This window comes from Artemia sp. Qi Xiang Cuo, chromosome 9 (genome assembly GCF_049724085.1).
Source record: "Artemia sp. Qi Xiang Cuo chromosome 9, ASM4972408v1, whole genome shotgun sequence".
NCBI classification, from domain to species: Eukaryota; Metazoa; Arthropoda; class Branchiopoda; order Anostraca; family Artemiidae; genus Artemia; species Artemia sp. Qi Xiang Cuo.
The window spans coordinates 46,820,707-46,842,787 of record NC_142802.1 but is presented as its reverse complement, the minus strand read 5'-3'; the positions used below and the strand labels follow the sequence as shown (position 1 = coordinate 46,842,787).

Sequence of the window (22,081 nt, the reverse complement as noted above, 5' to 3'; positions counted from 1 at the left end):
ATGAAGATATTTATGTAGAGTTTTAACTAGCTATGGCTAAGTTTGCTAAAGACCTGCTATTTTCTTGCGAAAACACACAAAATAATAAAAACAATTTCAATGCTCCTTTAGTAGCTACGCAATTAGGCTAAAAATTAAAATATTTAAGCGGAGTTTCAACTAGCTATGGCTAAGTTTGCTAAAGACCAGCTATTTTCTTGCGAAAACACACAAAATCAGAAAAAATTTTTCAATGTTCCTTTAGTACCTTCGCAATTAGGCTAAAAATGAAGATGGCTAAGTTTGCTAAAGACCAGCTATTTTCTTGCAAAAACACACAAAATCAGAAAAAATTTTCAATGTTCCTTTAGTAGCTACGCAATTAGGCTAAAAATTAAGATATTTATGCGGAGTTTCAACTAGCTATGGGTAAGTTTGCTATAGACCAGCTATTTTCTTGCTAAAACACACAAAATCAGAAAAAATGTTCAATGTTCCTTTAGTACCTTCGCAATTAGGCTAAAAATGAAGATATTTATTCAGATTTTCAACTCGCTATGGCTAAGTTTGCTAAATAACAGCTATTTTCTTGCTAAAACACACAATATCAGAAAAAATGTTCAATGTTCCTTTAGTACCTACGCAATTAGGCTAAAAATGAAGATATTTATGTAGAGTTTCAACTAGCTATAGCTAAGTTTGCTAAAGACCAGATATTTTCTTGCTAAAACACAAAAAATCAGAAAAAATGCTCAATGTTCCTTTAGTACCTACGCAATTAGGCTAAAAATGAAGATATTTATGTAGAGTTTGAACTAGCTATGGCTTAGTTTGCTAAAGACCAGCTATTTTCTTGCGAAAACACAAAATCAGAAAAAATGTTCAATGATCCTTTAGTACCTACGCAATTAGGCTAAAAATGAAGATATTTATGCAGAGTTTCATCTAGCTATGGCTAAGTTTGCGAAAGACCAGCTATTTTCTTGCGAAAACACACAAAATCAGAAAAAATGTTCAATGTTCCTTTAGTACCTACGCAATTAGGCTAAAAAATGAAGATATTTATGCAGAGTTTCTACTAGCTATGGCTAAGTTTGCTAATGACCAGCTATTTTCTTGCGAAAACACACAAAATCAGAAAAAATTTTTAATGTTCCTTTACTACCTACACAATTAGGCTAAAAATTAAGATATTTATGCAGAGTTTCAACTATCTACGGCTAACTTTGCTAAAGACATGAACCATTTCCATAAAAATAGCTGTTAATAGAAATTTTTAAGCGTGAACTCCCATTTTTCAGACGAAATTATAGAAAATGTCTTCAATACATGATTCTCTGATTATAATGTATATTTTCATTCAGAAAAGCGTGGTTTTGATTCAAAAATGAACCATTTCCATAAAAATAGCTCTTAATAGAACTTTTTAAGCGTGAACTCCTATTTTTCAGACGAAATTATAGAAAATATCGTCAAAACACACTTCTCTGTTTCAATTGTGTACTTTTTCACTTTTTCTGATTCAAATATGTATCTTCAGTCAGAAAACCATAGCTTCAATTCAAAAATGAAGCATTTCTATAAAAATAGCTCTTAATAGAACTGTTTAAGTATGACCTCCAATTTTTTCCAATGAGACTATGCAACTCAACCGCATTTAACTAATCTCCATGTAACTGAATCCGCATTAAACTGAACCCTCGTGCAACTCAACCCTCATGCAACCCATCTCCCTCAAAACACTTTTCAGCCATTTCTTTTTAAATTGACAATACTTTTCAAACGTTAACACACACACACACACACGCACACACACACACCCACACGCACACACATCGGGGGGTGGGGGGAGATTAACATTTTAATATCTCTGACCTATAATATCTCTACCTAAACCTAGTTAAACGGTAATAGGTTTGGTTAATAGAACATTAAACGCAACATTTATTATTATTTCTTTATTTACATATTGGAATTAACATTTTAAAATTAGAATAGCCAAGGCTTATGATGTTTTGAATATTCTCGTTTATTTTTTTGAAATTGTTTAATTATAAAATAATGACCTTTCGAGATTAGGTCTCGTAAGATTTCAGTTCAATGTCTTCTTTTGCTTTGAATATTCTCGTGTATTTAATTGAAATTGTTTTATAATAATAAAAATAACATAATGAGCTGTTGAGGTCCAGTTTGAACTTCCTGCATTCAAAATTTGGTCCAAATTCAGGATCTAGATCCACACTTCTAATCCCCCTCCCCCAATTTCTAAGAAATAAATAGATCTCCACACAAGTGACATGTATGCATACAAATCAACTAGAATCATCCTCCTTACTGAATTTGAGGATGCTCAAGACTGTATGAATCTAGATTTTATTTCATATTTATATATTTTATTTGCTATTCCACTGGTAGCGTCGATTTTCATCAAAGTTGATGTTTATAAAGATTTTAGTAATAGCTTAAAAGCATTAAAACAAGTAAAACAAGGCGAGTAGATGTCCCGCAGACGATGTTTGAGTTCCAATAAAACTGGTAATTTTTGAATTGCATACAGGCCTATAAAATTTGTAACACCCTGAAGATTCCTGTATCTCATTAGCCTAAATATATGTATGCTAATTCAGTTATATTGTGCCGCAAATTATTTACATGTCAATCATGAAATAGCATTATTCACCGCAGGCATATAAGGAGTCGATTTACTAAATTATTAAAATATTTTTAGAATATCTGTTTAAAACTTACGTCGATAATCACAGCTAGGTTGCCAGATTCCTTCTCTGCTTTGGAATGGGGTGCGAGACGAATTACAGTTGATCTTTTTGCATTCGATGATTCAATTAATCCCGTCTCAGTCAAAGTTCTAATCTGAAACCTGAATATATACAAAAAAATAATTGATATATATCGGCAGTTAAACAAGACACTCCGGTTTTCTGATACGGGATTTACCACTGGTTTTCTGACACGGAAGACACATACACTATTAGAGATATAAAAAAATATTTGAATATATTAAGCTATAGGCAATACTGGTTTAGAAAAAAAAAAACTAGAATAGTGACATAATTTCACCAGATTGTACCCACCTAAACAGATTATACCCACCAGACTATACCCACCAGAAACGTGTTTGGTACAGGGGCGTAAGCAAAATGGTACCTCTTACTCTACTTAAGCCCGAGCTTTGGATTTTGGTTCTTGCCATTGGGCGCTAGAACAAAAACGCCACATAAAACCTAGACAAAGGATTTCTGAAAACAACTTTTTCGCAAACCTGTCATCGAAAGAAGTACTCGAAGGCATACAAAACCCCGCTAATGACCTTCTGTTCAATGACAGAAAAAGAACAATGATACTTTGTCCGATGACCGACGAAAACAATGACATTATTTCTAAGGGAAATTTAAACAATAGTTGCGTTTTTGCTTAGCTGTGGACCTTGGTATCAGGTCGAAGGAGATTAAAGGTGTTGTTGTTGCACTTTTCAATCTCTGAGCCCTTGGACTTTGGCCTTGGAATCCCCAAGCAAAAACACCTTGTAAGCAAGTCAAGTCAGTGTAAAGACCAGCAAATAACGTCCTCAGGAACAGCTTTAGCCTCAGCATTGGACTTCGCCATTGGAGCTAGAGCCAGAGTGAAATGTTTATCAAAACGCCTTAGAAGGTAGCCGGTCACCCGAAAGAGGAGGGGTAGACGCAAGCTTCAGCCTCACTAATGACCATCTGTTCAATGGCAGAAAAACAATGATATTTTGTCCAATCAAACAGTTCGTGGTAACGAACTGTAAGTAAGGAGCGACCCGGCTCAATGGTAACTGAAAGTCTAAAAAACGGAATTTTGGTACCAATAGATACATCAAAAGAATCAGATTTTAATTCTGATTTCAAATATATAAGGTTTCAAGCTCCTATCTACAAAAATGTGGAATTTTGCATCTTTTGCCAGAAGAAAGATCACGGGTGCGTGTTTATTCGTTTTTTTTTTGTTTTTTTTCTTTTCCCAAGGGGTAATCGTATTGACCCAGTGCTCCTAGAATATCGTAGGAGGGCTCATTGGAACGGAAATTCAAAGTTCTAGTGCCCTTTTTAAGTGACCAAAAAAATGGAGGGCAACTAGGCCCCCTCCCACGGTCATTTTTTCCTAAAAGTCGACCAATTAAAATTTTGAGATAGCCATTTTGTTCAGCATAGTCGAAAACCTATTCAATTTGTCTTTACGATGTCTTAATCCCCCACCGTTCCAATGGGAAGGGATGTAAGTTGTGAACTTTGCCCATTACCTACAGATTGTATTGGTTATTGGGAAGTATACATACATTTTCAGGAAAAAAAAATTTCTGGTGGGGGGGGGCCTGGAGGAGGGGGTTAATCGGGAGAATCTTTCCGTGGAGGATGTTTCCTTGGGGTAAGGGACATTTCTATGAAGGGGCGCCGGATTTCCCAGCATTATTTAAAAAACGATCAGAAATTAAATTTAAAAAAACAAGTTTTTTCAACTGAAAGTAAGAAGCAACATTAGAACTTAAAATGAAAAGAAATTATTACGTATGTGAGAGGGCTCTCCCCCAAGTCAATACCTCGCTCTTTACGCTACAGTTTTTTTTGTGCTTTCAAAAGAGCTATCTATTCTAATTAAACGGCCTTTGAGATTCAGGGGTGTGTGAATTAAATTTTTTTTTTAACTTTTAACGTTAAGAGCGTGGTATTGACTAAGTGGAGAACCCTATCATATACGTAATAACATATACGTAATAAAAAAAAACAATAAAAAAAAAACAAGCGATACGGCTCAATAGTAATCGAAACTTTTAAAAACAGAACTTTGATGTCAATAAATGTATCAAAAGAATGGGCTTATAATGCTGATTCTAAATATATAAATTTTATTAAGTTTAGTATTACTCATCAAAGGCTACGAGCCTGAGAAAATTTACCTGATTTTTTTAAGAGGGGTAAAACATCTCCCAGAAGGGAAAGAATTTCAAAGAAAATCACACCGTCAAATTCAACGAATCATAAAATCCATTAGCATATGTTTCAAACTGGTATCTGTTAAAATCTGCAGATTTATATTTTTTACTGGAAGCAAAGTGTACGAATACTGAAGTTCGTTATCTAAGTTAATTTGTAAAGTACGTCATAACCGAATTTAGAGACATCCATTTAGCAAAAGAAGAGAAAAATTTGTATACAAAATTTTTTTGATTTTTCAACACACGTCGGCCAAATTAAAAGTTACATTAAATAAAAAACGACCAGAAATTAAATAAAAAAATTAAGTTTTTTAAACTGTAAGTAAAGAGCGACATAAACACTTGAAAAGGACAAAAATTATTACGCATATGAAAGGGACTGTCCCCTCCTCAACGCCTCACTCTTTACGCTAAAGTTGTTTATTGTTTTAAAAAATAGAGTTGTGAGAAAGAGTTAAACTTTAGCGTAAAGAGCGAGACGTTGAGGAGGGGACAGCCCCTTTCATATACGGAATAAGTTCTGTTCGTTTTAAGTTTTAATGTCGCTCCTTACTTTCAGTTTAAAAAATTTGTTTTTTTTATTTAATGACAGGTAAAAACAATGGCACTTTGTCAGATTAATAAAAAAAAACAAGTTTTTTTAACTGAAAGTAAGGAACGACGTTAAAACTTAAAACGAAAAGAAATTATTCCGTATATGAAAGGGGTTGTCCCCTCCTCAACGCCTCGCTCTTTACGCTAAAGTTTTTTATTGTTTAAAAAAAAAATAGAGTTGTGATAAAGTCAAAGCGTAAAGAGCGCGGCGTTGAGGAGGGAACAGCCCCTTTCATATACGGAATAATTTCTGTTCGTTTTAAGTTTTAATGTCGCTCCTTACTTTCAGTTAAAAAAAACTTGTTTTTTTAATTTAATTTTTAAACGTTTTTGAATTAATGCAGGCTTTGATTTTGGCTCACCATGCATTAATAATTAAAACAAAATGTGCATATTCATTTTACTTTTATTTGGTTAAATGGCTTTCTCGAAACTTGTTTAATTGTATTTACGAACGTTTTTATTAGTAATAAATATACGTAACTTACGAATTAACTTACGTAACAAACTTCTATATTCATAGATTTTTAATACGTATATAAGGGGGTTCGTCCCCTATTCAATACCTTGCTCTTTAAGCTAAAGTTCGAATTTTGTTCCAATTCTTTAAAAATGACCCCTTAATCACAAAGGCCGTTAATTAGAATAAATAGCTCTAATGAAAGTGCTAAAAATCTTTGGCTTCAACAGCAAGGTATTGACTAGGGGGTGAACCCAATCACATACGTAATAATTTCTGTTCGTTTTAAGTTTTGATGTTGCTCCTTACTTTCAGTTGAAAAACTTGTTTTTTTTATTTAATTTCTGATCTCTTTCTTCAATAATACTAGGAAATCCTTCACCCCCTTCATGGCAGTGTCCCTTCCCCCATGAAAACTTCCTTCATGGAAAGATCCTCCCATATAACCCCCGCCCCCCCCTCCCCACCTACCAGAAAAAATTCTCCCTGAAAACGTCTGTATACATCCCAATAACGAATACTATATGTTAACATTGGGTAAAGTTCATAACTTTCAGCCCTCCCCCCGGGGACTTCGGGGGATTAAGTCATCCTAAAACACATAGTTATCATATTTTCGACCATGCTGAACAAAATGGCTATCTCAAAGTTTTGATCAGGTGACTTTGGGAAAAAAATGAGCGTGGGAGGGGGCCTAGTTGCCCTCCATTTTTAGTCACTTAAAAAGGGCACTAGAACTTTTAATTTCCGTTCCGATGAGCCCTCCCACGATATTCTAGGACCACTGGGTCGATACCATCACCCCTGGAAAAAAACACACAAATAAACACGCATCAGTGTCCAGTGATCTTTGTTCTGGCAAATAATTCAAAATTCCACATTTTTGTAAATAGGTGCTTTAAACCTCTACAGTGGGGTTCTCTGATACGCTGAATATGATGGTGTAATTTTCATTAAGGTTCTATAGCTTTTAGGGGGTCTTTCCTCCTTTTTTCTAAAATCAGTCAAATTTTCTCAGGCACTCAACTTTTGATGGGTAAGACTAAACTTGATGAAACTTATATATTTGAAATCATCATAAAAATTTGATTCTCTTGATGTATCTATTGATATCAAAATTTCGTTTTTTAGAGTTTCGGTTACCATTGAGCCGGGTCGCTCCTTTCTTACAGTTCGTTACCACGATCTGTTTGAACAAATAAAAACGATGTCACCTTTTTTGACAATAATAAAAACCAATGATCATTTTTACAATGACAAATAAGAACGCTGAAAATTTGTCCAGTGACAAGAAAAAATAATGATAGTTTATTCCGAAAAATAATGACAGTTTATCCGACGACAAGAAAAAACAAAGACAGTTTATCCGATGACCAAAAAATAATGACAGTTAGTCCGATGACAGAAAACACCCATGACACGTTGTCCTATGACAATCTTAGCAATAACAGAAAAATCTATGGCAAAAAAAAACGTAGACCAAGTTATTTTGTAGTAAATTGTCTGATAAGTTAGAGAGCCGTTAACCGAGCGATGATAGAACTTCGGGGTATATCTTAAATTTCTGGCATTTAATAAAGGCGTGGTATGAACAAGCAAATGATATAAAGAAGACTCTTCTGGACAAGGCGCTTTAGTATATTGGTAGTAGCTCTAGTTCGCGGCCATGATAACATAGGTTCCGAATCCTGAAAACACAAAACTGGCGCAACGAAGCAGGGATAGAAACAGGAAAATTCTTAAACGCCCTGCAGGAAAAAAAATATAAAGCACTCGATATTCTTTTACCGGCCACGAAATCAATAACTTTTACGACACAATTTTAACTCTATAAAAGGCTCAAGAAAGCTTAGTTTTCAGTAAAGCGCTAGTTTTTCAGAATTCCACAAATACGGGGAAATATCACTAGCATTTTTGTTTGAAACAATTTTACAAAAATATATTGCACAAACAACGAAGCAATAATTTTCTTCCTTTTTTAAGTTTCCACTTCGCTCTTTACTTTCATCAGAAAAACTTGGTTTTATAACCTTAGTATTATAATAGAGATCTGGTATGTTCTCAATTTCATTCATAAGTCTTTCTAGTAAATATGTTCAAATCTGCGCATTCATTTAATTATTCATTGCATCCATTAATTTTTCTTAAAATTGAATTTGTTGCTTATTTTGCCAGACTCAGTTGCAAACTCAGTCTTTCGTTGAGTTCGGAGAACGAAGAATTGTCTAAAACCCAACTTGAGACAGAGTTCAGTATGTGAATTTCGCTTGCACCTTGTTTGAACCAAAATCCCCGAGGAATTTTTTATCAGTATAATAGGAGGAACAAAGTTGGCAGTACCCTCTGCAACGGTTGAACACCCTTCCCATTGCCAACATTTTAGCACAAAGGAAGGCAAGTAGAGCAGAAACTAATAACAGGTGTTAGGATTTGAGGCAACATAACGTAGCACAAGCTTGAATACATTGTACATTTTTAAAAGCATTAATTTAAAAAAACAACTTTCCACAGAAGGATACTTTCAAAGAAAAATAAAGAGCTACATTAAACCTAGGACAAGCAGAGATAAATTCAAATTGCAATTCAAGCGTAAAACGAACATTATTTAGTATCAATAAACAGATGAATCCCAAAACGAAGAGAAATTACTATAAACATAAGCATGTCATTTACGCTTTGCTAAAAACAATTATTATTTCAAACTGTATGTTTTTATTTGTCATAAATTCAACAACAACAAAAAAGAAAGAAAATCACCAGAATAACCAAGATTACTGAAAAATACCTAATGAAATATAGATTGACAGTTTAATCTGAAATTTTCAGCAATTTTAGATTTATTCACGCTATAAAACTGAAAACGTTTACAATTGTTTTGTTTTCACTTAAGCATTAGTACTGATACACGTAAATATTTTAATATTTACCTGGTATTTAAACTAACTATTACAGAGCTTCGAAGAAATTTAAAAAAAAATCTTAAAGAAAAACGTTAAAAAAAGGATTTATAAATGGCCATTCTTTTATAGATATCCGATTTAAATCTGCTAGCAATTCCGGATGAATTGCCAGCAGGCATTTTGAGTTAAATATCGCTTCTTGAGATGTAACTAGCACGAGGAGACTGAATACAGCAAATACATTAAATACTTCTAGGATAAAGCTCAGCGAAAGGCGATTCTTCTGTTTAAGAGCTTAAGGCAAAAAAGAAATCTATGCAATCGGAAGCGTTTGAACTAATCCAATTATGTGCCCCTTTTATCATGCTTGACTGTAGGGCCTCGCTTCACTAGAAAGAAGAAAAGCCTACAGAATATATATATATATATACACACACACACACACACACACACACACACACACACACACACACACACACACACACACACACACACACACACACACACACACACACACACACACACACACACACACACACACACACACACACACACACACACACACACACACACACACACACACACACACACACACATTTATATATATATATATATATATATATATATATATATATATATATATATATATATATATACATATATACATATATATATATATATATATATATATATATATATATATATATATATATATATAATATATATATATATATATATATATATATATATATATATATATATATATATATATATATATATATATATATATATATATATATATATATATATATATATATATATATATATATATATATATATATATATATATATATATATATATATATATATATATATATATATATATATATATATATATAATACTATTCATAAAATAAAACGTTACAACGGCTTTTCAAGATATAACACGGGTTTTTATTCTTCTTTTTTTTTTTTTTTATGTTTTTTTTTTTATTTATTTTTTTTTGTTAGTTTTTTTTGTTATATTTTTTTTTAAGTTTTTTAAACATATATATTTTTTTTTGTTTTTATTTATATTTTTATATTTGGGATAATTTAGTAGTTGTTTTGTTGTTTTTTTATATATATATATATATATATATATATATATATATATATATATGTATATATATATATATATATATATATATATACATATATATATATATATATATATATATATATATATATATATATATATATATATATATATATATATATATATACTGTGTATATAATATATACAGCCAACATTTTTTCTTGGAAATGGCACCATATATTTTTTTCTTCTTTTTTTTTTAATTGGCACCCTGAAATTTGTTGCCCTGAAAACGGTCTAGATAGGTCACGAGTCTGAGAAAATTCGTTTAGGGCCTCAATATGCGAAAAAAAAACCACTCACGCGCGTGACGTCACATTTAGATACATTTCAAGAGCAAAAATTACATCATTTTTTCCCCAAAGGGTGGTCGTATTGTTTTTAATATCTATGATGCATGAATATTACACAAGATGACAAATGACTCTGAATAGGGAAAGAAAACGGAATGGACCAAGAAACAGCAAGGATCACATTGAATTACAAACGAAAACGTTGCAACCTGAAAGACAAGGCAAAATTATAATGGAATAAAGTAACGTGTTAGTTTAGCGTGCGTGAGTCTGTGAGGGATGTACAGGAAGGAGGAATTGAATTCACGCCAAAATTACCTAATTCATTTGAAATTGCTGATTTTTTACCTAGCACAAAGACACGTCTTATTTTAGCATCTGCAAAGATACACAGGAAGGAGGAAATGAATTCACACCTGATTTTCATAGCCACCCTGAAATGGAATAAAGTTATTTTGATGTCTGTGCAGGATAAACAGGAAAGAGGAATTGATATTGATTTTTTTTTTTACAGAAAAAGAAGTGAGGTACGTCACATTTATATAAATGTAAAGAGGAAAATTACATAATTTTCTCCATGGGTGGTTGCATCGTTTTTAGTATCCATAACAAAGGCAAAACACCAAAAGAAAACAAACGACCCCAAACAGCTAAAGAAAAAGGCATGGAAAAAGAAACAGCAAAAATCAAATTGAATTGCTGCAAACGAAAATGGGGCACACCGAAATCTGCGGTTAGAAGACAAAGCAAAATAACTAGAAAATGAAAAATGTGTTACTTTAGGGTATATGGGTCTGTGAAAGATAAACAGGAAGGAGGGATTGAATTCACACCAGAATTACTTAATTCAGTTGAAATTAAAGATTTCTCACCCTAGAATAATGAAACGTGCTATTTTTGTGTCTGCATAGATACACAGGAATGAGAAAATGAATTCACGCCTGATTTTCTTATCACCCTGGAATAAAATGAAGTATTTTGGCGTCTGTGATGGGTAAATAGGATAGAGAAATTGAATTCATGCCAATATTTCTTAATTAAATGAAATTGCTGATTTGCCATCCTATGACTTAAAACTAAAGAATAACATGTTAATTATGGTAACGCGTAATTTGGATATTTCAGAAATTACAATGGAATAAGACACGTGTTATTATGATGTTTGTAAACGATGAATTGAATTCATTGCAGAATATCTTCATTGAACTGAAATTGCTGATTCGCCACTCTATGACTTAAAACTGAAGAATACCACGATAATTATGCCATTGCATAATTTAAATATTTCAGATTTTACAATAGAATAAGACGCATGTTATTTTATTGTCTTTGTGAAGGATAATATGGAAAGAGGAATTGAATTCATCCGAAAATTCCTTAATTCAACTAAAAAATACTGATTTGCCACTATATGACTTCAGACTAAAGAATACCCCAATAATTATGCAATTGCGTAATTTTGATATTTCAGAAATTACAATAGAATAAGAACATGTTAATTTAGCGTCTATAAAGGATAAATAGGAAGGAATTGAATTCAGGCCAGAATTTATTAATTCAGTTGAAATCGCTGGTTTAACGCCTCATGACTTAAAACTAAAGCAAAGCGCTAATACGTAATTAGAGAATCAAACATATAGAAGCCAACCGCGTGCCAGGGCCCGGACAGCCCGTACTTATATATATACATATATCTTTATATTTATATATATATATATATATGTATATATATATATATATATATATATATATATATATATATATATATATATATATATATATATATATATATAATGCTATGTTCCACCTAACCAATTTGGATTCCAGCCACGTCTCGGTTGTGCCCACGCTTTGACAGTTGTTGCGAAGGCATTAATCGATGCTAATGCATCAGGTGAAACTCTCGTGTTTGCTGGGCATGATGTTCGTAAAGTGTTTGACTCTCTCATTCACGCCGCTATGCTATTCCATGCAGCAGAACGTGAAGTGAGCCCTTTATATATCAGAGCCCTTCGAGACATGTATTATCTTCTTATAGTTCGCCTAATACTTCACCCATTAGGTAAAGTCGACGGCTCTCAAGTCTACGCATTAACCCGTAATATTTTTGTCAATGTCGAAAAAGGTACCCGTCAAGGTGATGTTTCGTCCCCTTCCTTCTTCAATAATGGAGTTCTTGATGCACAGTCAGCTGTTCCCATATCCTTTATCTTTACCAGTCTTGATTTATCTCTCGTATGTTATGCAGACATTCTTAATTTGAGCCGCACTATCCAGCGCATGAGCGAGATTTTCGCAATGCTACAATCTGAGTATGCAAAACTAGATCTTCAGTTCAAAGCTAAAAGGCCCGAAGTTGTATCCTTCAATTGAAAGCAAGTGTCGGTTAAGTATATTGCTATCGGAAATAGTAGGATTAAACGAGTAGATCATACCACGTCCCTCAGTCTTCCCATCGGCTTGTCAGTGATGCACACGTGACAACTAACATTTGCTTATGTTGAACGTAGAGTTGGGTTATCATATGCTTCTTTTGTAACTAATAAGTTACGGTTCAACACCCATCTTCTTTCTATACCTTTTAACTCTGTCGCTCTACCACATTGTTTGTACATATCGCTGTTTTGGAAAATGTTCGCAATTTCCGACAAGTCAAAAATTCGTTCAGTCATATTCCGGTTCGCAAAATATCTTTTATATTTTCCCTCTTGGACACGCAACTCCTATTTGATTGGAAAATTCGGCATTGCTGACCCAATTATAGCTGTGGGAAAGTGAACTCGTGCATATAATTCCCGTATAAAGAAATTAAATCATACCTGGTCGTCAATACTGGCCCAGAAATTAAGATATATTTGTTGTGTTTTTTTATTTATTTATTTTTTTAAGTGTTTGTTTTCGTGCTTAGTGTAATTGTTAGTGTAATTGTTTTAGTTTTTAAACTGATTGATTCTTTAGTCTATTCTCGTACGATTCCAATTTAATCGACGCTGGTTATTTTCAATTTCGGTGTAAATTTTTTTTTTTTGATAATATATTTCGTATATTACTAATAATAGAGTTGTTTATTAATTATAGATTCTTTTAGTAATATTTCTTTAATTAAAGTTTTAAAAGGATTCGTGATTGAATAATTTACTTGGTTTTGTTTTTGTGTATATAGGAATAAATTAATCATTGTTGAGACTGATCTGAGTTCATGACCAGCAGGCGCAAGTTTTGTTTAATTGTTTTTAAGGTGTATTGTAATGTTTACACTAGTTAATATTTTTATATACAGAATATCTTTTTTAATCCACTGTTGTTTGTTTGGTTTTTTTTTTGTTTTTTTTTTACCAATTAAGGCTTTATGCAATGATTTTAACATTATGTATTTTTTTTAAGTATTTAGGAGCCTAAAAAAAGAAAAGAAACATGTCGCGTACCTACAGAGCAGTGTATAATTGTGTTTTTCCTTCTCGTTTTATGTAATTTGTTTTAAGTGCTGATTTAGATCTTAGCTCCAGCGGTCGCCAATACAAACCACATGTATAACTCCTAAGTTTATGTGTATTGCTTTTGTTTGTTCTACTTATTGATCCGTCTTTTCCTTTTTTTGTATGACGGGTTTTCCAATAAATAATAATAATAATATATATATATATATATATATATATATATATATATATATATATATATATATATATATATATATATATATATATATATATATATATATATATATATATATATATATATATATATATATATATATATATATATATATATATATATATATATATATATATATATATATATAATATATATATATATATGTATATATATATATATATATATATATATATATATATATATATATATATATATATATATATATATATATATATATATATATATATATGTACAGATATATCTATTATTCTACATCTACAGGATTTTGGAGTTATAACCATGGCTAGTTTGCATTAATCCGGATAACTTAAGAGAAAGTGTGAGAATTTTCCCAAAGTTCGTCCCCCCCCCCCAGCACCATTAAGTTTTTTCTGGAATCCTCTGCTAACTAAAAATAGATAGTCAACAACTGGGAAAAACCGTCAAAAAGAAGTTTGACAAGGGTGAGTGAATATCAATCCCATCGTTTTTATTCTTAACGTTCCTATCTGGGGTAAATGTTGTTTTGTATTTTATCTCCAATTTTATCAAATTTGTATACAGCGACTGTTTAAGAGCCTTTGATACCATAAAGACATTTTTCAAACCTTTTATCCAAGTTTTACAATTTATATCAAAACGACCAACTTAACTCTAGATAGTTTGGCCACACAAAGCAAAAACGTTTATGATAAACAAGGTAAATTGAACTTTGAGAGTAACCTTAGCAAGATATTCAACTAAAAACAACTAACGGGTTAGTTATTTGTGAATCCTGTCATCTAGCACACTTCCGAAAATAAAAAATAAAATTTTTCAATAAATTCATAACAGGCATTTCCAAAGTCGTAGTTTCGGTAAAAACTGTGCTCTGTCTCATGGCTGGAAGATCGAACTATAACTTTCAGAGAGACTTTTGTTGGGAGGGGCAAATTTTTCATTGGGGGGGGGGGGGGGTCAAACCAGCCAGATAAACAATTCTTTTTACAATCTTTGCATTATTTTCACCAATGCTTCACATCATTAATATTTTCTGGATATTGATTATCCAACAAGGTTGGGTAAGGTATTTCACATTTTTCCCCGAACCTCCCCCATTTGTGCAGGTAAACATATGAATTTCATCTTTGATGTTATACTTTAAACATTTCAGATGTAAGATATGAGCTGTCACCCCCCCCCCGCCTCATATCGCAGGTTTAGTCCAAAAATATTTCCAAGAATGAAGCTAGGGGTAAATTTTCTCCATCCACTTCCTCCCTCTTTCCATTTTTATCTGAAAGAATTTCCAATCAAACTTACAAATGCATTTATGGGAGTTCAAACCCTTATCTCCCCCTTTGCAGAATAATCGATGAACCCTACTTTTTAATAGCTGGTCCGCAAGTATACACCAATGGGCATGAATCAATGAAGCCTCGAATTATCCAATTCTGTCAATCAGCCAAATCGTCTATAATCGTCTACATTAACCCTTTATTTTTTATGGACTGTGCGTATCTTTAGGAAGGAATGAGCACCGCACGGCACTATGGCCTTTGAAATTGAAAGCCTAAGAAGATTAGTTCCCGAGGTACTTGTCTCTTATAGCCACCACACTCAAGAAGTTGAGTTAGGTTAATCCTAATAAAATACATCCAAATGTGAAAAAAATATAATACTTTAGTAGCACAATCATGGAAATTACAACAGAGAATTATGGAAATCATACCGCCCAGAACGCATTACATTAAATTGTGTCTAATCTAACATAACATAGCTTAACCTAACCAAAATACCAACTCTATATATAAATATGTAATTCAAATATATGTACATTTTAGTTTATCTCTCTCACGCTAAACTGATTATCACCGAGTACACACTGAAATAAAGAAAGAAACCGGTTCTACTTGACCAAGAACTTGAGTTTAGTGGCTATAAGAGATAAGTACCGTTTACGATAGTTAAAGCTCGATTGGGTATCTCAAAATTTTGCTCGATAACATTTTGGCCTTCATCGGGCTAAAACTGTTATTTCGCGCCAAAAAATTACATAAAATGCCACCGATATCATCCCTTGGAAAAAAACAAATAAACACGCCTATGTGACCACCATTCTCATAAAAAATAAAAACTTCGTATTTATGTAGATAAGAGTTTGACCTTGGGCATTGTTCTCTGATATGCTGAATCTGATGGTACAACTTTTGTCAAGACTCCTCCCTTTTCGGGTTTCTTTCCCTCCTTTTCGGAGTTATGCAAATGCTTGGGCTAGTTCCATCGTTACAACGAACTATCTGAAATATGTAAGTCGCTTGCCATTCTTACAGCCTCATATTCTGACGCCCATTTACGATTTGCCCAAAACTTAAGGTTTAGTTTATTCTTGAATGTTGAAAGTATCCATTTCAGCAACGTTATTATATTTTTTAAAGATTGAAAGAAATTAAAAAAGAGAATTTCAGGCCAGCGAAGCTAAGGAAAGAAAAATTAATCAAAGTTAAGGGCTGAAAAAAAGCCATGTTGTCTATGCAGACGCAACATTCGCAAATATACTTCCTCTCATAACTTTGCTGGTCTTTTTTTGTGTTTACTTTTTTTACTTTACTACTACTTTTACTAGTTTTTACTAGTTTTTTACTAGTTACTTTTTTTGTGTTTTTTCTTGTTTTCACAGATTTAACAGGGTTAATTAGCTCTTCTTTAGATCTTCCTCCCTATCATGGTAGGGCGTTGTTATTTTCTTTAATACTCAAAGTGATTTAACTTTTTGGTTTGTTTACAAGTGATTTAACGTATTGGTTTTGATTATTAATCATAGTATTGGTTCTGTTGCTGATTGGAACTAAAGCAGGATTAATCCAAAGGGTGACAATATAACAAATCATCGAAGTTGAAGCACTAGGTGGAATATCAGAACCAACAACAGATCTTTATTGCAGAAACAACCAGGATCTGAAATAGAAATAAAAGAAAGGTTTTTTTTTGGATTCAGACATTTTTATTAATGCAAAAAAAAACTCAGTATGACAACAAGTCGCACTAAAGCAAAAAGATGCTTGAAAAAGCGACCGGTTGGATATTATGCATGCCAATTCATCTTACCAATTCAAATGAAAAAATGGGATAAGAAAAATAATAATTGAAATTAATGATAGAAAAAAATAATGGCAAAAAAAAGAAAAAAAAAGAATTTAAACTATAAAACACACATTGTGAAAAATCAAAGCATCAAAACTTCACTCCCAACGCTACGCAGTTTTTCCTCTGTTTTATGGAAAAAATACTTCATATTGAAATAAAAATTTATTTCAAGCTACCACTCACTATGAAACGCAGTTTCGGTATAAACCTTTTTATAGCATGATCCACAGAACCCACAATTCCTTAATGGTTTGTCAATAATCTTTACAAGGATCTTACAATCATCCATTTCTTTGATCAATATCGCAAGCAGTTGTTATGAACAAATTTTCTCAAATCACCAAAAAATTGTGAATTCTTTTGTTTTGTTGCTAATGATTTCAGTATTGGCCTATAACCTTCCCTCATATGTGGTTCCATTGTAGTTCAACCGTTGCAGAAAACATGCTGAATATTGACAATAAAAATTCGACTTTGTTATTTTATATTTTTTCCAAGACCGTTTCTGCTCAAACAAAATAAAACTTAAGAAAATATACTCTCAGTTTATTTATAATATTCGATTTCTATGAAAGTTGCTGCTAATGATGGTTTCAACCATGTGTACAATTATCACAACTGAAGGGGACACAAATAGGCACTAGAACCATAGGGGAGGGGTAATAACAAGGATAAAAACTTGTACAATCAAAATAAGTATTTTGACTCGTTTACGGTCTTACCAAATTTTGATAGAAGTAGTCCCAAATTAATCTATAGTAGAATAGCCTCCCCCTCCTTTTTTTCTTCTTTGCAATGTATGGTTCAAACTTCACAGAGATGCGAGGGTATTTGGCACTCCCCCTCCTCCTGAAATACAGGGACCTAATCTTAGCATAAAATTTTGGACAAAATAATTTCAAATATATAAGAGATTGTGCAGTTTGGGCCTAAATTCGCATTCTTTTTTTCACGTAGCTGACTTAGAATGTCTTCTTTTTACGTTAAATATGTGACTACGTGGACCCAAATATGGTTTCACCAATGCTTTATGATAATATTGATATTTGCGGTTATGAAATTATGATATATGTATAACCTCAAATAGAGATTATGATATATGCTATCTTTTTCCAAAAAGAATCTAAGCATAAGAGGACGAGCGACGAGACTTGCCAATTTTAAGACTAGGATCCATCGCAGCAGCTTGTATTCTCTCACACAATCTTTTAAAATGATATGTGTCCGAAAAAAAGTAATACTTCGGAACATCACTTATTTCATATCCAAGTCTACGAATATGCGCTATCCTTTCCCGTATTTTCTCAATTGAAAAAGTTAGGATTTTTGGGCCACTTATAATCTGGTTCGAAGTAAATCCTTGTTCATACAAGAAATCAATGAGTTCATCTGTTTTCTCAAAATAAGTATGCTGATTCAGCTGCGGAACTTTCTCCAACATTATATGAATTGTGGTTTCATCTGTGTTTAGTTTCTCTTTAAAATATTCTCTCAGGTCCGGATACAAACTTCGAGCTTGGTAAGCAGCTGAACTTGTAGCGATAAATCTACAAAAAAATTAAATAATTAATCTGATAGAATAAGAAAAATCAGCAAAGCATTTATAGGCGGTTTTGGGTAAAAACTCTTATTAATGTTCTCTGTTTATAACACTAAACAACCGGGTTTATTAGCATTAAAGGGGGCAAGAGCTCCAAAAAGTTTCGTCTCCATTTCCGTAGTTTTTTTTTTACCAAGGCCAGACAAACGTTAAAACTGCTTCAAAACGTTAAATCCAAAGATGAAATAAATTTTGTTCCTCGATTAGGTTATCTTTCAACATGTAATTTACATTTGTAATTAACAACTCATCTTAGCACCAAGTCACCTGGAGCTTTCCAAACTACACATGCCCCTCTTTAGCCCCATTCTATTCGGTGCTCTCCTTTCAGCTCCCTCCCATAAAGTTCCCACTCCCTTTGAATATTTTCTTGAAAGTTCTTCCCACTCCATTAGAGGAAGTCCAGCTTTTTGTTTGACCCCATCTGAATGCCAAACAGCGAAATTTGTTACAGCTCACCGTTCCTTCTCCATAAACCGTAGCCTAACTGTCTTAACTTTTTTTTTCATTACTTAGTCAGTTGGGTCGAACCATATTTTTTTCAGCCTCTTCCTTGATACACAATAAAGCAAAGTCCTAAGACTATTCTCATAAAATTTCTCAGTAAAATGTTCAACTTTTCGAAACGTTCGTGTTTCAGCATTATTCTTGATGAGCCAAAACTTTAACCGTCTTTAATTTTTTAACCTTTAATATCGCTATGTTCTATATTATAAAAATTTTGGAAGGAATTTCAGCTTCAATATCGAGGCCACTGATCCTTCTCAGGTCTACAAAAAAAGAAGAAAAAAGCTAAGTGAGCAGACAGTCAAGCAGTAAGAACTCCTCAGACCCTTCAGTCAAACAGAGCTTTTGCACAAGCCTGGGCCTATCCGTCACTTTAATGCTTGGTGATCCGCTTCTAAGATTAAGAGTGAGCATTAAGCACCAATCTTTTTCTAGCTCTTCGGTCGATTATTTATCTATGACTGCAAACATTATACAACAATAACCGTAGCAAAGTGTCATAGCTACAGTGTTAGAAATCAGAGGCAATTTAGGATATCACGGATGATTTCAACGCGCTCTGGTTTTTCAACACGTAATGTTCTTCCCATTGTGTGGAGTATGATTCAAGAGTGTGTTTGATGCGGTTGAGGGGTCCATCTTTTATGGGCTACTAAGAAACCACTGCCAGATATGGTACAATTTATGATGCCCTTATTTGCCGTTAATAGTTCTTTTTCTTGTTATCTCTCAAGAAATTTAGTATATATACATACATACATACATACATATATATATATATATATATATATATATATATATATATATATATATATATATATATATATATATATATATATATATATATATATATATATAAAAATATATATATATATATATATATATATATATATATATATATATATATATATATATATATATATATATATATATATATATATATATATATATATATATATATATATATATATATATATATATATATTGTTAATTAAAGAGCCCGTGTTATATCTTGAAAAGCCGTTGTAATATTTTATTTAATGAATAGTATTATATACTTGGAGTGTCCTATACAATCCCTAGTATAGGGCTTCTTGGCATTCTTTATTCAAGTGACTCTACTTTTATAAATGAAGCATTTTTTTGTTCTTTTCTTTTTTCTAGGGAAAAAGCTCCTTAACGGGATCTGGAGGAAGCCGATAACGAATAACAAGAGGAGATTGGTCCGTCCTAAATAAGCCCACCAAAATAAAATCCGATATTCACTATCAGATGCAACGCTATATCACTAACGAGGGTATCATTCCGCCAAGGGACACCACTTTTCAAGGTCACCCCGCAAGAAGATTTTAAAGACAACTTCGTGCAAGATATTGCCATTCGAAGAGTGTTTTAATGCTTAGAGCTTTTATTTTCTAAATCAACTCCCCTTTCCAAATATTTCCGCACCGTAATGAATTATTTATCTATAACCTACTTACAATCACTCAGACTACCATCATCAAATGAGTGTTTTCCCTAACAGGTTATAAAGACACCCAGCCGCAAACTCTTCAAAAGCGTAAATCTTTGAATAAAACCTCTTAATCTTCACCGTAAAATCTTAGATACAATTAAACTGGAAGTGACTCTGAAAATCCAATAAATATAAATTTTCTTAATGTAATGAGGTAGTATTTGTGGGAAATGAGTGCTTGGTTCCGAGCCAGACATAAACTCCATTATTGTGGTTTATGGTGACAGTGGTACTATTACATTAAACACCACTGTTGCCTTATTTATGCTTAACAATACTAAATGATAAAAAGTCAAATTAACGTAAAGATTCTCTAATATGCCTAGTTAGAATACTCATTCATTTAGAACCCATATCGGGCAATGCTTCTTTCTGCAGCGACACTCCCACTAGAAACAAAAAGGAAGAAAAAAAAATGCTCAAAACAGATGCTTAAAATCAGAAGCTAAGGCTAATAAACCAAAACAAGCTTAAAGTCAATTAAATCAACAAACCACTATGATCAAAGAGGTCGAAAAAATAAATCTCGAATCATTAGATTAAACTTTTAGCATAAAAAGAACAAGCTTGGGTTATATCTTATTCTATTAAGCTGAACAGATCGAAAATCAAGTTCAGTTTCAAATAATATTAATATTAAATTTATATTAATATTAAATTAATATTATTAATTAATTAATATTAAATAATATCAAATTAATATTAAATAATATTAAACACCTTGCATTATGTGTGCAAGATTAAATCAATAAGAATTCTAAATAGGGATAGGTCCTTTTATTAGACAGTGAAACGAAAATACAAAACAAAGACTCTAAATATTTCGATGAGACAGTCGGTCATCATCATCAGTAGAGTTACTAACGTATCATAATTAAAACAAACTGCTTTTATACTAAACAAAATAATCACTTCCGGGTCAAAGCAAGTTACCGGTTCATTGACTTAAAAAGGTCACCAACTGTTCTTGAATTTTTTTTTTTTTATATATACTGAGTTGAGTAAAGGTGGTACAAGTTTCTTCGAAATTGCATGTCAAAGCAGGTTACCGGTCCATTGACTTAGAAAGTTCACAACTCAGTATATAAAAAAAAAATTCAAGAACAGTTGGTGTTTCGTTTCACTGTCTAATAAAAGGACCTATCCCTATTTGGAATTCTTATTGATTTCGTCATAGAAAAGGCAGTGTGGTCATGGAGAATAATAGTAACGTGTGCAAGATTGCTTACAGAATAAGCGACAAAATGTCAGAAATGGTAGCAAATATTTGACAAAAAAAAGTGAAAAACAAAAAACACGTCTAGGCCACTTTTTTTAATTTTCTAGAGGTTTCTTGTGA

The 22,081-nt window shown here is 32.3% G+C and overlaps 1 protein-coding gene across 1 annotated transcript in view; it reads right to left on the bottom strand.

The window, feature by feature from the left end:
* Positions 1-16,791: 16,791 nt before the first annotated feature.
* mTTF (mitochondrial transcription termination factor) overlaps positions 16,792-22,081 on the bottom strand; it is a 47,053-nt gene continuing 41,763 nt past the window's right edge. The window contains exon 7 of the mRNA XM_089095001.1: positions 16,792-18,666. Coding sequence (XP_088951127.1) covers positions 18,243-18,666 — 424 coding nt within the window. The 3' untranslated portion in view covers positions 16,792-18,242. The remainder of the gene's footprint in view (positions 18,667-22,081) is intronic.